General features: G+C 40.0%; 1 protein-coding gene across 1 annotated transcript in view; it reads right to left on the bottom strand.

Annotated features, from left to right (window-relative positions):
- The window catches only part of GLT8D2 (glycosyltransferase 8 domain containing 2), a 42,567-nt gene that overhangs the window by 22,518 nt on the left and 2,757 nt on the right, over window positions 1-17,292 (bottom strand). The window contains exon 2 of the mRNA XM_061417120.1: window positions 613-659. Within this exon, the coding sequence (XP_061273104.1) occupies window positions 613-631 (19 nt within the window). The 5' untranslated portion in view covers window positions 632-659. The remainder of the gene's footprint in view (window positions 1-612; window positions 660-17,292) is intronic.

Below are 17,292 nucleotides of genomic sequence, written 5' to 3' on the forward strand. Positions count from 1 at the left end.
GAAGCAGCCCAATGCCTCTACCATCTGACCCTTTTTTAGTATAAGTATATCCCATTCAGTATTGGGGATATACTTACACTAAAAAATTATTCATAGTTTATTAGAAATTCAAGTCTAACTGGATATTTCATCTTTTTATCTGCTACATTGGGCAGCTCTACTCTGAGGGTAACAGTAACACAATTAGGTTATTATTTTCCCACTAGATTCACAAACAAATGGATATAAAATCAGAGGCAAATCCAGGTTTTAATGGTGTCATAAGATTAAATAATTTGAGATGACTCTTTAAGAATAAGAAGACAAATTACAAATTAGACACAAACATGAATATTTATTTAAAATGAGAAAATAAACCATATTTGCAACTTTTATAGAACCATCAGACCACTCTCATGAAAAATCTACCCCTGAGCAAAACACTTAACTTTCTACAGAAATCATCCTCCTATGATAATGCTAAGAATTGCCTTTGGAAAACTATCCATGAAAATCAAAGAAAATTTCAAAAATAAATAAATAAAAGAAGAAGACACAGAAGAAGACCCAGCATCAAAACAGTCCTCCAAAATATCTATTTTAATCATAACTTTCCAAAGTTTGTAATCTTACTTTTTCGTAACAAAGCCATGTGGGTTCACGTGGATAAAAACTGTGACCTGTGGATTAAAGAATAAAATTTTGTTTAAGAGATAATCAACCCGAAAGTCATAATACAATTATTAAGGACTATGTCTTTGACTGTTTGAAATATGGCAAATTTTATAATCATTCTTAACTGTTCTGAATTTAGAATTTTGGAAACTATTTCATGAATGTAGATCTCACCTCTTCAGATTGATTTCTCTGGTTGTACAAAATGTGCAAAAAGCCCCCAATGGGAATCTTTTACCTTCTTCAAGAAGCTGTGGTACATATACACAATGTATTACTCAGCTATTAAAAAGAATGCATTTGAACTAGTTCTAATGAGGTGGATCGGAGAAGGCAATGGCACCCCACTCCAGTACTCTTGCCTGGAAAATCCCATGGATGGAGGAGCCTGGTAGGCTGCAGTCCATGGGGTCGTGAAGAGTCGGACAAGACTGAGCGACTTCACTTTCACTGTTCACTTTCCTGCATTGGAGAAGGAAATGGCAACCCACTCCAGTGTTCTTGCCTGGAGAATCCCAGGGACGGGGGAGTCTGGTGGGCTGCTGTCTCTGGGGTCGCACAGAGTCGGACACGACTGAAGCGACTTAGCAGCAGCAGCAGCAGCAATGAGATGAATGAAACTGGAGCCTATTATACAGAGTGAAATAAGTCAGAAAGAAAAACAGCAATAAGTATATTAATGCATATAGTGGAATTTAGAAAGATGGTAACAATAACCCTATATGTGAGACAGCAAAAGAGACACAGATGTAAAGAACAGACTTTTGGGCTTTGTGGGAGAAGGCAAGGGTGGGATGATTTGAGAGAATAGCATTGAAACATGTATATTACCATATGTGAAATAGATTGCCAGTCCAGGTTCGATGCATGAGACAGGGCACTCGGGCCGGTTTACTGGGATGACCCTGAGGGATGGGATGGGGAGGGAGGTGGGAGGAGGGTTCAGGATGGGGGACACATGTACACCCATGGCTGATTCATGTCAATGTATGGCAAAAACCACCACAATATTGTAAAGCAATTAGCCTCCAAATAAATAACTAAATAAATAAATAAATAAAGAACAGCCATGTGAGTTCCCTGGGTTAGCAGGTCAGATGGCACTAACTAAAAGAAATGTCACATAAGAAAGTTTCCTTGATATAAACTATCAATTCCATGCCTTTTCCTCTGTTATCATAACTTCCTTCCTTTGATAAGGATGCTCCTACATCTTTAGGAAACAGTAAGAAAACAGAACCATCCTTAGAGGAGTACACTTTACACCCCATTCAATCATTCATTCAGTAAACATTTACTGAGATCCTACTAAAAGTCCAGCACTGTGCTATGTCCTGGGGATGCAGTAATGAACAAACTAGTCCTGGTCCCTAACATCATGAAGCTATATTCAGTGGGAAAAACAGATATTAAAATGTAAGAAACAAAATACTTATCAGTAGATTATGAATAAAATAATTAGACATAAAGGAAACAACAGAGCTGCTGGAATAAAGATGAATAGAGGTAGGGAAGCATCTTGAAGACAAATCAGGAAAAGCCTTGAGGAGATGACATTTGATCAGGAGAAAGAGCAGGAGGCAGTGGAGAGAATGCAGAAGAGCATACCAGGCAAAGGGAACAGCAAGTGCAAAGGCCCTGGGGCTGAGGATCCTAAGTATCACAAGAGGCTCAGTGTAGCTGGAACATAGCGGACTAAGGGAAAGACTGACCAGAAGAGGCTGAAGACAAACTGTGGGGGTCAGTAAAGGAGTATGGATTTTATTTTAAGTGCATGTAGCCCCCTTCATCCACCTTTGTCTTCCTTAAATCCCTAAAGTAATGTTTTTCAAACATTCCCACAGAGATTCTTATGATAAAGGAAAGCAGACACTCAAAGTCATCCACAGTGAGTTGAAAATATCTAACAAGTTTCTTGCTTTACCTTTAAATTCATGTCAACTGTTACAAAAATATCTGAAAAAATAGTTCCTTTCATTGTCAGAAGAGCTCTTTTTGGGAAGAAAACTTTTCATTGTGAAATCCAGGTTTTCTATGCATAGATGAATGGATAGAGGTAAGAGAAGAAGAAAGCTAAGAGTAAATGATGAGCTGGAATCTGGTGGTTTGGCCGCAGCCCCAGAAGAACAGCATATAAGGTGGAGAAAGGTCCTGGGACAGGAGCTGTCAACCACCCATTAGAACTTACTAAACAACACATTTCTAAATAACCAACAGGTTACTGAAGAAATCAAAAGGGAAATCAAAAATTTTCTAGAAACAAATGACAATGAAAACACAACTCAAAACCTATGGGATGCAGCAAAAGCAGTTCTAAGAGGGAAGTGTATAGCAATACAATCCTACCTCAAGAAACAAGAAAAACATCAAATAGACAGCCTAACTTTATACCTAAAACAACTGGAAAAAGAAGGAAAAAAAAAACCCCAAAATTAATGGAAGGAAAATCATAAAGATCCAAGCAGAAATAAATGAAAAAGAAATGAAAGAAATAATAGTAAAGATTAATAAAACTAAAAGCTATTTCTTTGAGAAGATAAACAAAATTGACAAACCCTTAGCCAGACTCATCAAGAACAAGAGAGGAATGAAATCAACAAAATTAGAAATGAAAAAGAAGAGGTTACAACAGACAATGCAGAAATTTAAAGGATTATGAGACTATTATGAACAACTATATGACAATGAAATGGAAAACCTGGAAGAAATGGACAGATTCTTATATAAGTTCAATCTTCCAAGACTGAACCAGGAAGAAATAAAAATTATGAACAACCCAAGTACAAGCACTGAAATTGAAGCTGTGATCAAAAATCTCCCAAAAAGCAAAAGCACAGGACCAGATGGTTTCACAGGAGAATTTTATCAAACATTTAGAGAAGGGCTAATGCCTATCCTTCTAAGTCTCTTTCAAAAAATTGCAGAGGAACACTTCCAAACTCATTCTATGAGGCCACCATCACCCTGATACTAAAACCAGACAAAGACAACACAAAATAAGAAAACTACAGGCCAATATCACTGATGAACATAGATGCAAAAATCCTCAACAAAATTTTAGCAAACAGAATTCAGCAACACATCAAAAAGCTCATACACCATGATCAAATTGGGTTTATTCCAGGGATGCAAGGATTCTTCAATATACACAAATCAATCAATGTGTTACATCATATTAACAAATTGAAAGATAAAAACCATATGATCATCTCAAGAGATGCAGAAAAAGCCTTTGACAAAATTCAGCACCCATTTATGATTCAGTTAACTTCAGTCGCTCAGTCGTGTCCGACTCTTTGCGACCCCGTAAATCGCAGCACGCCAGGCCTCCCTGTCCATCACCAACTCCTGGAGTTCACTCAGACTCACGTCCGTCGAGTCAGTGATGCCATCCAGCCATCTCATCCTCTGTCATCCCCTTTTCCTCCTGCCCCCAATCCCTCCCAGCATCAGAGTCTTTTCCAATGAGTCAACTCTTCGCATGAGGTGGCCAAAGTACTGGAGTTTCAGCTTTAGCATCATTCCTTCCAAAGAAATCCCAGGGCTGATCTCCTTCAGAATGGACTGGTTGGATCTCCTTGCAGTCCAAGGGACTCTCAAGAGTCTTCTCCAACACCACAGTTCAAAAGCATCAGTTCTTCAGCACTCAGCCTTCTTCACAGTCCAACTCTCACATCCATACACGACCACAGGAAAAACCATAGCCTTGACTAGATGGACCTTTGCTGGCGAAGTAATGTCTCTGCTTTTGAATACGCTATCTAGGTTGGTCATAACTTTCCTTCCAAGGAGTAAACGTCTTTTAATTTCATGGCTGTAATCACCATCTGCAGTGATTTTGGAGCCCAAAAAAATAAAGTCTGACACTGTTTCCACTGTTTCCCCATCTATTTCCCATGAAGTGATGGGACCGGATGCCATGATCTTCATTTTCTGAATGTTGAGCTTTAAGCCAACTTTTTCACTCTCCACTTTCACTTTCATCAAGAGGCTTTTTAGTTCCTCTTCACTTTCTGCCATAAGGGTGGTGTCATCTGCATATCTGAGGTTGTTGATATTTCTCCCAGCAATCTTGATTCCAGCTTGTGTTTCTTCCAGTCCAGCATTTCTCATGATGTACTCTGCATAGAAGTTAAATAAGCAGGGTGACAATATACAGCCTTGATGTACTCCTTTTCCTATTTGGAACCAGTCTGTTGTTCCATGTCCAGTTCTAACTGTTGCTTGCTGACCTGCATACAGATTTCTCAAGAAAACTCTGCAAAAAATGGGCATAGAAGGAACCTACCTCAACATAGTAAAGGCCATATATGATAAGCCTACAGCAAACATTATTCTCAATGGTGAAAAACTGAAAGCATTCCCCCTAAGATCAGGAACAAGATAAGGGTATCCACTTCCACCACTATTATTCAACATAGTTCTAGAAGTCCTAGCTACAGCAATCAGAGAAGAAAAAGAAATAAAAGGAATCTAGATCAGAAAAGAAGAAGTAAAGCTCTCACTGTTTGCAGATGATATGATACTGTACATAGAAAACCCTAAAGATAGTATCAGAAAATTGCTAGAGCTACTCAGTGAATTCAGCAAAGTTGCAGAATACAAAAGCAATACACATAAATCACTTGCATTTCTATACACTAACAATGAAAAATCAGAAAGAGAAATGAAGGAATCAATTGCATTCACCACACAACAAAAAGAATTAAATATCTAGGAATAAACTTACCTAAGGAGACAAAAGAACTTTATACAGAAAATGATAAGACACTGATGAAAGAAATGAAAGATGACATAAACAGAGAGATAGTCAATCTTCCTGGGTAGGAAAAGTCAATATTGTGAAAATGACTATACTATCAAATGCAATCTACAGATTCAATGTGATCAAATTACCAATGGCATTTTTCACAGAACTAGAACAAAAAATTTTACAATTCATATGGAAACACAAAAGACCCCAAATAGCCAAAGCAGTTTTGAGAAAGAAGAATGGAGCTGGAGGAATCAACCTTCCTGACTTCAGATTATACTACAAAGCTACAGTCATCAAAACAGTATGATACTGGCACAAAAACAACAATATAGACCAATGGAACAAGATAGAAAGCCCAGAAATAAATCCATGCACCTATGGGTACCTTATTTTTGACAAGGGAAGCAAGAATACACAATGGGGCAAAGACAGCCTCTTCAATAAATGGTGATGGGAAAACTGGACAGCTACATGTAAAAGAATGAAATTAGAACACTTCCTAACACCATACACAAAGATAAACTCAAAATGGACTAAAGAACTAAATGTAAGACCAGAAACTATAAAACTCTTAGAGGAAAACGTAGGCAAAACACTCGATGACATAAATCAAAGCAAGATCCTCTATTACCCACCTCCTCGAGTAACGCAAATAAAAACAAAAGTAAACAAGTGGGACCTGATTAAACTTAAAAGCTTCTGCACAGCAAATGACACTATAAGCAAGGTGAAAAGACAACCCTCAGAATGGGAAGAAATAATAGCAAATGAAACAACTGACAAAGGATTAATTTCCAAAATATACAAGCAGGTCATACAACTCAATACCAGGAAAACAAACAACCCAATCAAAAAGTGGGGAAAAGACCTCAACAGACATTTCTCCAAAGAAGACACAGAGATGGCTAACAAACACATGAAAAGATGCTCAACATTGCTCATTATTAGAGAAATGCAAATCAAAACCGCAATGAGATGTCACCTCACACCAGTCAGAATGGCCAACATCAAAAAAATCTACAAACAATAAGTGCTGGAGAGGGTGTGGAGAAAAGGGAACGCTCTTGCACTGTTGGTGGGAGTGTAAACTGATACAGCCACTATGGAAGACGGTATGGAGATTTTTTAAAAACCAGGAATAAAACCACCATATGACCCAGCAATCCCACTCCTAGGCATATACCCTGAGGAAACTAAAATTGAAAAAGACATATGTATCCCATTATTCATTGCAGCACTATTTACAATAGCCAGAACATGGAAGCAACCTAGATGTCCACTGACGGATGAATGGATGAAGAAGTTGTGGTACATATACACAATGGAATATTCAGTTCAGTTCAGTTCAGTAGCTCAGTGATGTCTGACTCTTTGCAACCCTATGAATCACAGCACGCCAGGCCTCAGGAATGCATTTGAGTTAGTTCTGATGAGGTGGATGAATGAATCTAGAACCTGTTATACAGAGTGAAGTGAATCAGAAAAAGAAAGACAAATATTGTATTCTAACACACATATACATATATATATATATATGGAATCTAGAAAAATGGTACTGAAAAATTTATTTACAGGGCAGCAATGAAGAAACAGACATAGAGAATAGACTTATGGACATGGGGAGAGGGGAGGAGAGGGTGAGAAGTATGGGAAGAGTAACACGGAAAAGTTACATTACCATATGTAAAATAGATAGCCAATGGGAATTTGCTGTATGGCTCAGGAAACTCAAACAGGGGCTCTGTATCAACCTAGAGGGGTTGGGTGGGGAGGGAGATGGGAGTGAGGTTCAAAAGGGAGGGGATATATGTATACCTATGGCTGATTCATGTTGAGGTTTGACAGAAAACAAAAAATTCTGTAAAGCAATTATCCTTCAATTAAAAAATAAATTAACAGCAACAAAAAGAACTTCTTTCCCTGTACAGATGGGCTCTCAGGACTTTAAAAGAACTGGAATTTTCAATACTCAGTCTGCAGCCTCTGCCATGCTCTGCACCTTCTAATCCCCACCCTGCCTCCACACTGCTTTTCTCATGAATCTAAAGACACACGTTGCTGTATTTGAGAGGAATCAAGGGAAGAGGGCATGTTCTTTATTTTGAACATGGAGGGTGGGAGAGAGAAGCAACTGATCTATAAAGCTCTGTGGGTATTGGACAGGAGAATGGAAGCCGTCAAGGACTGGTATAAAGTTTGGAGGGAATATTGCATCGGGGAAAGGAGAGTTAATTTCCTCTATCGCCAAATCAATGGTAGATGGCTAGAATCTTAACCTTTTTTGACACAAATATCTCAGAAGTTTGGTGAATCCTACAGATCTCTTCCCAGAATATCTTTAAAAGCTTAAAAGGTACATTTTGTTACAAAGAAAATCAATGATAAAATTTTAAAGCAAGCCATCAGAATATTGGGGGAAAAAACATATTTGTGATCTACCAACAAACACACTTCTTTATTAAATAACAAGGAATATTAGCAGGTAGAATACTTACTGTAACTTGAGGTAGTGACGAACTTTTAAAAATGTGAGATATTTGTAACAAGTGTAATGTAATATGAAAACATCTGATTTATACTGATAATGAAGTCACAGGTACCACAATTTTTGTGGTTTGTTGCCTATATTCACAAGGGAAGGAAATGCTCAATTTTAAGGAGAGGTTAGTGAAATTAAAGATTCATTTTTTCTCATCTAAGTGCCTGAGAAAATGAAATGTATCTATGGACACTTTAAGCATCTGCACATTTTAGGTTAAAGATTACAGAATTTCTGGGGCTGATTCAATGGACAGCTAGGTTAAGATGTCAGAGAAAACTGACGTTTTTAATGTTTCACTTCATCTAGTAAAATTGCTTCTTTGGGAAGATTTGCCAGGTTTGTGCTGTAGCTTTTTGTAGCCCCAGACTCACAGAGTGTGTGTGTGTGTGTGTGTGTGTGTGTGTGGCAGGGAATGGGGGTGGGCTGGGGAGGAACTCGGGGGTGGGCTGTTGTGCACTGCAGAATGAGAAAGTGTCCCAGGCAAACAGTAGGAGAGGAGCAGGTTGATTCTCAAGGTGACTGCCAGGGGTGAGGAGCACAAATGAAAAAGAAAGCCCTCAAAGGAAGGCTGAAGGCATGCCAGAGACTGATCTGGGATAGGATTTGCCTGTTTTTCATAGCTGTACACTGCCAGGAGTAAGTACAATATCTGTCTTTTCACAACTTCATAGACCAGTGTTGAAACACCTGCCTCTCCACTGAACATTATAGAAAATAAAAAAGGGCCCAGGACACAAACAGAAGGAGACTTTTCACTTGGTAATCTTATAGGACTTACTAAATAACCGATATGGCTCTCAACACCAATCAATTAAAATGGGCAACACTGATGTCCCACTGGTCTGTTCTGACTGATAAACAGAAGCCTTGGCACCCATAGAATGTTGAATGACATAAACGCATTATCTACTCAGTCAAATAAATAGTTAAGTACAAGAGAAGCTAAACACACATGCGCACACGCGCGCACGCACACACACACACAACAAAGAGTGGCTGTCACATCATCAACCATCCTTATCTTCTCCCAGAACAACTTCTTACTTCTTTTGCTTGAGACAAATGCATAGCAAATTCCAAGCCATCTATCAACTAGATATATTACAGGAACAATTTCTTTTAACAGGAGAGGCAACTACCTCTTCAAAGAATAAAGAATTGGCCTTATAAGAACTATTCTGCCAAGATACTTGAAATATGTTGACAAGGTCATTTCTTTGTAGTGTCCTAGATTTCCATAAATTTCCTATTGTCAACTTCCATAATTAGAAAGAGCGTTTCACTCAGGGAAACACAACCGGTGACATATAATAAAATTCAGTATACTTGCTTTTTAAAAAAAAAAAAAAAAAGACTTCCTTCTTGTGACATGTCAGTGATTAAAGGCATATCAGATCAGCTTCAAAATTTGATTTGTTGATTTTTTTTTCATGTTTAAATTTTTACTTATAGTAAAATTCACTTTTCTAGTTGTACCATTCTGTGATTCTTAACACATGCAGAAATTCTTGTGATAATCCCAGCAAATGCAATAAAGAACAATTCCAGCACCTCGAAGGAATTCCCCTGCATTGCCCTCTCGCAGACGGACTCAACCTGACACCTAGCCCCTGGTAACCCCTAATCTAGTCTCTGTCCCTATAGTTTTGCCATGTCCAGAACATCATATGAATGGAATCACACACTTTACAGTCTTTTGAGACTCTTCTTTAGTTAGTTATTTTTGGCTGTGCTGGGTCTTTGCTGCTGAGTGGGCTTTTCTCTAGTTGTGGCAATCGGGGGCTACTCTCTAGTGGCAGTGTGTGGGCTTCTCAATGCAGTGGCTTCTCTGGTTGCGGAACACAGGCTTTAGGGCACAAGGGCTCAGTAGTTGCCACTCTCAGGCTCTAGAACACAGGTTCAGTAATTGTGGTGTACTGGCTTAGTTGCTCCATGGCATGCGGAATCTTCCCAGACCAGGGATCAAACCTGTGTCCCCTGCATTGACAGATGGATTCCCATCCACTGTACCACCAGGGAAGTCCCTGAAACTCTTCTTTTGCTTAGCAAGAGACATTTGGGATTCATACTTGCTGTTGTATGTATCCATGATTTGTTCCTTTTGATTTTTTTGGCCACACTCTGTGGCATGAGGGATCTTAGTTCCCTGACCAGGGATTGAACTCACACCCCCCTGCATTGAAAGTACAGGGTCCTAACCACTGGACCACCAAGAAAGTCCCTTTCTTATTTTTGAGTTTTGAGAGTTCTTTACATATTCTGGATACAAGTCTTTTCTTAGATATGTGATTTGCAAATACTTTCCTCCAGCAGATGGCTCTTCTTTTCAATCTTCTAATAATAAATTTTGCAAAGCAAAAGTTTTTAATATTGATGATGTTCATTTCATCAGTTTTTTTTCTTTTTCATGTCATGCTTTCAATGTCATATCTGAGAACTTTTAGTCTAACTCAAGGTCATGATGAGTTTCCCCTGCATTTCCTTCTGAGAGTTTTGTACTTTTATATTTCCATTTTGAGTCCTTTTTTTTTTTAATATGGCATGAGGTGTAGGTGAAAGTTCATTTTTAGTCATATAAATGTCCAGTTGCTCTGGGACCATTTGTTGAGAAGACTATCCTTTCCCTCGAATTGATTTTTTTTCTTTAATGTTTAATTTGTCAAGGAGTTTGAATCTAAAGGATGACGTGTTCTAAAGAAGATTTCTTATTCTCTCCTATGCGTTTTACAAGAATTATAGATCTGGATAGCAATCAGTGGCTAAAAAGTAACTTATATCATCAAATAAAGATTCAACAACATTTTCCAAGTAGCACCAGACTTAAGGAGACAGGAAAAGGGCTGATACATCATTAAAAAGTTTCAACCAAACATTTCCCCAAATCCATTCTATCTTTGCACAATATTCTGGAGTATTTTACCTGTGCTCTGAAAATTCAAGAGAGCTAACAAACTCTCTGCTCTCAAAATATACCTCTTATAACTGCTTCCTGGTTGTCCCAGTTCCCCATTTATCTATATGCTTATCATAATATCTTATATGTTCATTAGAAGAAGCAGTGGGCATTAAGAGAAGCAGAAGATAGCAGGGTAAGTTAGATGAAAAAACATGAAGTATAATCATTAGAATTTTAGATTTTAAAATTCATTTTAGCTTGGAAACCTAAAATTAAAATTTGTCACATATTCAATCATTTCTTTGTGGCATTTTCCAGGAGCTGAAAACTGATTTCCTTTATCTTAAAAAAAAAAAAAAAAGAAGAAGAAGAAGAGAAAGAAAAATAGCTAATTTGCCATAAATAACAATTTGTCTTGAAAACTCAAAGTTTATTTTAAAATTAAATTGATGCTTCTTAATTCTTCTCCTTCTAAGGAACTTCTGAACTTGATATTTGACCAGAGGTAACAGTTGGCAAACAAAGATTATTAACCTTTAGGAATTAGCAACATGACAGAGACACCCCAAGGGATGAAATCAGGAAAGGCAAGGTATCATAGTACTCCAGGGATTCCTTATGAACCAAAGTGTTTTGAGAACTTGTTGGCAGTGATCTGGGGAAATGCTTCAACAGGGATTTGATTCAAGCCTTTAATTCACTGTAAACAACTGGCTACAATGCCTCTTTCATTTTCCTGGGGTTCAGACTGCACACCGAGGAGCTCTGAGTGCATTGGCAATGGCCTTTTTCCTTTTCTCCTCATGAACTTGGGGAAGAATTGAGTCAAAAAGCACATTATTTATGATTGTTCTGAGACTGGTTTCAGGTACTTTTTATCCACCTACTATTCTAGATGATATGTGTTAAGCTAACTTTTTGAAGCAATGTCAACATAACATGGTCTTTGACCACATGTCTGTTCCATTCCAAAGACCATCTAGCACCACGGGAGAGAATGAGAGGGAGGCCAGAAGGCTCTGGGCTCTGAATTCCTGAGGCCAGCTCCTCCCTGGATATCCCAGTCAGCCAACCCAGTAAATTCCTGTCTTTTCCTTAAACAGCTTTGAAATGGTTCCATTTCTTGCAAACAAGGATCCTTACAAATGCATTCCTTGTAACCAAAACAGTATGCACATTTAGAGAGAAGCTTGCAGGGGCCAGATGATAATAACAGGTACCATTTACAGAGCTTAATTTGCACCCAGATCTATGTTGACCATTTAGGTACATTATTATCTTTTTTAATTCTTATGAATAAACTCAGATGGATATATTACTAATTCCATTTTTCAAACGAGGAAACTGTGACTTAGAGAGAGTGACTTGCTCAAAATCACGCAGCTAGTATATAAATGGTGTGACAGGGATTTGAAATTAGGGCTTTCTGACTTCAAAGCTGATGCTCTTTAACCACAGGACTCTAGAAGAGCTATTTTGGCTACCCCAGAGGCAGGGGAGGTGGGCTCCAGGTAACAGATGTCAATGTGTGTTGATGAAATTCACAGCTCCCAGGGAAGTTGGTCCACTTTCCCCTGAGTGCTCGGTTACTCTAACTACTGAGGTCATACATCTGAAAAGGGTGGTATCTTTTCCTGTCCAGCATGTTGTCAACTCTAAACTCTGTTTGAGATAAAATAAGAGGCTTCAGAAACCTGATATGGCACATCTAACTGCAAGGCACAGCAGTGGTGAGCCAAGGAAGGGAATTCCTGAAACAAATTCTTGTAGGAAAACTTCTAAGGTAATTTTGAAATGCAAGGTTGAGAGGAGTTCTTGAGAAGGTTTCCAAGAAAAAACTTCTTTTGTTTACTTTTTTAAAAGAATATGAGATTGTTATAGAGATTCAGTACACCTGATTGGCAACTTTCTCCCTCTCTTTACAATTTCATCTCATCTTTGACGGTGGCACATTCCATTTAAAGCTGCTGTAAAGTGGTGTTTCCAATACTTGCAGGCCAAAGCATTCTAATTAAGTAGGTGCTCAAGAGATGTTTGCATCTTTTAGAGAGGAGCTGATGGTGTGGATTTGGCAGAGGGAACAGAAGTGTAAAGGGGTAGAAGAACAATGGGAGAGATCAGGGACAAGAGCTAGAGGGAACGGCTGCAGGATACCTTAAGAAGACACAGAGTAAGAAGCAGAGATCTGGGGCCAAGAGAAACTGGGGCAGAGGATGAGAGAGCTCTTCTGAGCTAATATGGCCCCTGCCAGCAAGGCAATGCATCACAAGACTCATTCCTACGTGGAAGAGGACCCGTTGCACAGCCGTGCAGACCACCTGCCAGCTCTCTCCCACTCTACACACATCCTGTGTGTAGCCTATGGAACCCCACACTTGCCTGCTTTCCCACCCACTGTGTGATCACTCATTCTCAGATTCTTTGGCTATTCCCTCATCTCCAGAACTTCTAAATGGTGGAACAACTCAGGACTCAATTTTTTATTTCTTCTCTCTCTAAACTCTTGCCTTAGGCAGTCTCACCCTGTTTCCTGGATTGAATGCATGCATGCTCAGTAGCTCAGTTTTGTCCGAGTCTTTGCAACCCTGTGGACTGTAAGCTCACCAGGCTCCTCTGTCCAAGGGATTCCCCAGGCAAGAATACTGGAGTGGGTTGTCATTTCCTTCTCCAGAGGATCTTCCCAACCCAGGAATTGAAACTGCGTCTCCTACGTCTCCTGCATTGGCAGGTGGATTCCTTACCACCTCACACCTGGGAAGCCCCTCCTGGCTTGAGATACCATTTACATGCTGATTACTCCCAAATTACTGCCTGCAGCCCATTTCTCTCATGTGGACTCCAGACTCCTAAAGCCAAGTGTCTTTGGGCATCTCCACTTGGAGGCATCCTCATGTCGAAATCTTCGCTCCTGATGTTTCCCCACCATCATCTTTCCCAACTCCATTCTTATAATTGCTCATGAAAATAAGCTTGGTTTTGTCCTTGACTCCTCTGTTTCTCCTTCCCTACAGATGGATTGACAACAAAGCCTGTCAGTTCCACCTTCAAAATACATCCAGAATCTTCACCACCTGTACTGCCTTCACCCTGGCCTGATCAGCATCATCACCTGTACTGTCTTCGCCCTGACCTGATCAACATTATCCTTTGACAAGATGATACGGTCTTTGTCCCCCTTCAATTGATTATTTTTTATATTAGATTTCTGTTCAGAATTCTCCGAGGCCTCTCTATTTCTCTTAGAGTAGAAGCTGAAGTCCATACAGTGTCCTATAAGATCTCACCCGATCACACTGCCCTCCTTGCCAGACGCTCTTCTGCCTCAGAGCCCCTTACACTCCTGGCACCTGGAATGATGTTCCCTTCACCCAGAACACTCCTCCCAGATATCCACATGGCCCACTTCTTCACTTTGCTCAGACTCAGGCAAAAACCCCCTAACCCCAGCAATACATGTATTACTTCTTATTTCCCCAATCAGGGATTGAATGTCCCCTGCATTGGGAGCACAGAGTCTTAACCACTGGCCTGCCAGGGAAGTCTATATTCTTCTCAGCAATGACCACCATCCAACATGCTGCCCATTTTTCACTGGTTTATTGTCTGTCTGCTGCCAACAGCAGGGGATTCCCTCATAGCTCAGTTGATAAAGAATCTGCCTGCAATGCAGGAGATCTGAGTTTGATTCCTGGGTCAGAAAGATCCCCTGGAGAAGGAAATGGCAACCCACTCCAGTATTCTTGCCTGTAGAATCGCATGGACAGAGGAGCCTGGCAGGCTATAGTCCATGGGGTCACAAAAGTTGGACACCGACTTAGCAACTAAACCACCAACATCCAACGATAGGCTACAAGTTCCATAGATGTAGGGTATTTTGTCTGTTTTTGTTCATTGCCATATGCCCAGTACAAGTGACCAGAGATACAAACTCTCAAAAATATTTCCTCCTAGAGGGAGGGATAAGCAAGTGGCCCTCTCCTCCAGGAAGCTGCACAAGAACATCAAACATCATCTGTTCTCACCTGAAATCAGCAGCTGCCCCACAGAAGCTCCTTTGGTGTTCTCTGGGCATCCTCCTCTGCTTCCTCCCAATCCCTTATCCAACCAACCTCTGATTCTGACAGCTTCACCTCGTGTTTCTTAACCCCTCTCCTTTCTCTCCTGTCTCATCTCACTCATTAACTCTGCAGGAACTTCCCGCCTAGACTTTCTACATCTGGAATCTCTGCTCCCTCCCCTTCCCCAATCTATCACTGGTACAGCTGTCACAGTGACTATCTTTATTGTTTAATAATTATATCAAATTAATTGGAAACATACACTCAGCTTTAGTATCCTTATTTTTTGTTTGATTTTCCTTTTCTTTATCACTTGAAACATTTCAAGTCTACAAAAAGCTGAAAGAATGAATTTTCATATACCCTCCACCAAATTCACCAATTGGTAACATGTTGCCATCTTTCCTTTCTCTCTTTCTCCCCACTTCCCGCCTCCCTCCTTACACACACATACACACACACACACACACACACACACACACACACATCTTCAGCCCTAAATACTTCATCATGCATCTCTGAAGGACGAGGACATCCTCCTGTATAATCACAACACCATTATCACACCTAAGAAAAATAAGAGAAAGGCCAGGAAGAAGACCCAAGCCCTCTGCTTTTATTCTTGGCCTTTCTCTTACCTTCACAACAAGAATGCCCAGAACTGTATCCTCTGCACCTCTGTAAGCTCTCCTAGGCTGAGTGACTTCTGTGTTGTGGTTTCTCTATAGTAACAGTCAAGCCTTGAACATTCAGAGCCCATAGGCCTGACTACAGGATGGCAAGAAAGAGGCAGCTGGGGTGTCACCTCACAGTCAGTGTTGGAAAGAGGGAATCCTTAGGAAAGGCCCTGAATGGTGGCAAGGAGGATCTTGCATGGGGAGTTGTTTACCAGATGCCAGACTTTGGGGCTGCGGCCAAATCTGGAAAGAATGTTTTGAGACCTGGCAGTTGCTAAGGGGATTAGCTCTGCCTTGGAAGAAAAGGCAAAACTGGGAAGGACTCCAGAAAAGTATTCCAAAAATCAGAGCCCATAAGTTTTATTTTACATGCCAACTCTAATCAGTTGGTAGGAGCTTTCAGAATTGATAAATGGAGATGGCGTCTAAAGCCATCACCAGACTCAGTAAAAGAAAGAAAGAGAGAGAGAGAAAAGAAGGAAGAAAGAGAAAGAGAGCACTGTGATTGATTAATAATGTCTGCCATGGGTTCAGGTAAAGAGTAATGGGAAAGGATCTGGGAATCAAAAGGAAGATAAAAGTGAGGGCTCCTAAAATGTACTTTTGAATGACTTAAATCCAGCAGAGCATATACCTGAGTGGAAACAACACAGGCTTTGTGACTTTGAATCCTGGTTCTGCCTCATTTCTTACTGTGTAATCTTGGGCAATTTACAAAACCCGATCTGTGAAATGGGACTGTTTTGCAGATTAGATGAAATAATGCATTACAAAGATAATTATTTACATAGTAATTTCCATGAACCAAACATTGTTCTAAGACCTTTGCATGTAAATTAATTTGATTCCCACAACAACCCTATAAGGTTATTCTTCCTAGTTTATCCCAGGAAACTGAATCTCAGAGAGGTTAAGAGAACTGCCAAGAAGATCTGTGATTTTACAGAATTCTATAAGACTCGACTCTGGAGTTCATAGGTGCATAAAACACAGTCAGTAGGGCACTTCAGCTTAAACCAGGCAGGCTACAGAATCATCAACAGGACAGGAGCATGGGTTCACTTGAAGAGAAGAAAAAGGACAAAACCAGGACTCAGGAATTTGACCTTCAACAAAACACCTCTGGCCCTTTTATGTTTTGCCGGAGCATGAAGGTCTTACTCCAGATCCACCAAAATACACAGGATAGGGAAGTCTTCATTTTGCAGAGGACCCATCCTGCTTTCTCCTGCATTGGATTCAAGCATTCTTTTACAACATGGCCTTAGATCAGGTGTCGACAAACTACAGCCAGATCCTGGCCATCACTGTTTGTTTTTTTCTAAATAATGTTTTGTGGGAACATAGCCAGGCTTATTCTTTGATGTTGATGTTTGAAGTTTTTTCCATGGCCAATTCCACACTACTTCTGCAGAACAGAGCCATCATGATGGAGACCACCTGGCCTGAAAAGCCCCTTATATGGCCCTTTGCAACGAACGTTTGCTGATTCCTGCTGCCCACCTTAGGCCAGACTTTGTACATATCAATATGTTACGTATGACCAATCATCTTGGGTGTTCGCCAGGAGAGGTAGCAAGTAGGACATCCATAAGAGGAACCAAGATAAAAACAGGTGTGGGCAGAAGAAGATATTGCAAAGCTTCCCTGGAAGTCCAGGGGTTAACGCTCCAAGTGTCCATTGCAGGGGGCACAAGTTCAATACCTGG

The sequence above is a fragment of the Bos javanicus genome, chromosome 5 (genome assembly GCF_032452875.1).
Source record: "Bos javanicus breed banteng chromosome 5, ARS-OSU_banteng_1.0, whole genome shotgun sequence".
NCBI classification, from domain to species: Eukaryota; Metazoa; Chordata; class Mammalia; order Artiodactyla; family Bovidae; genus Bos; species Bos javanicus.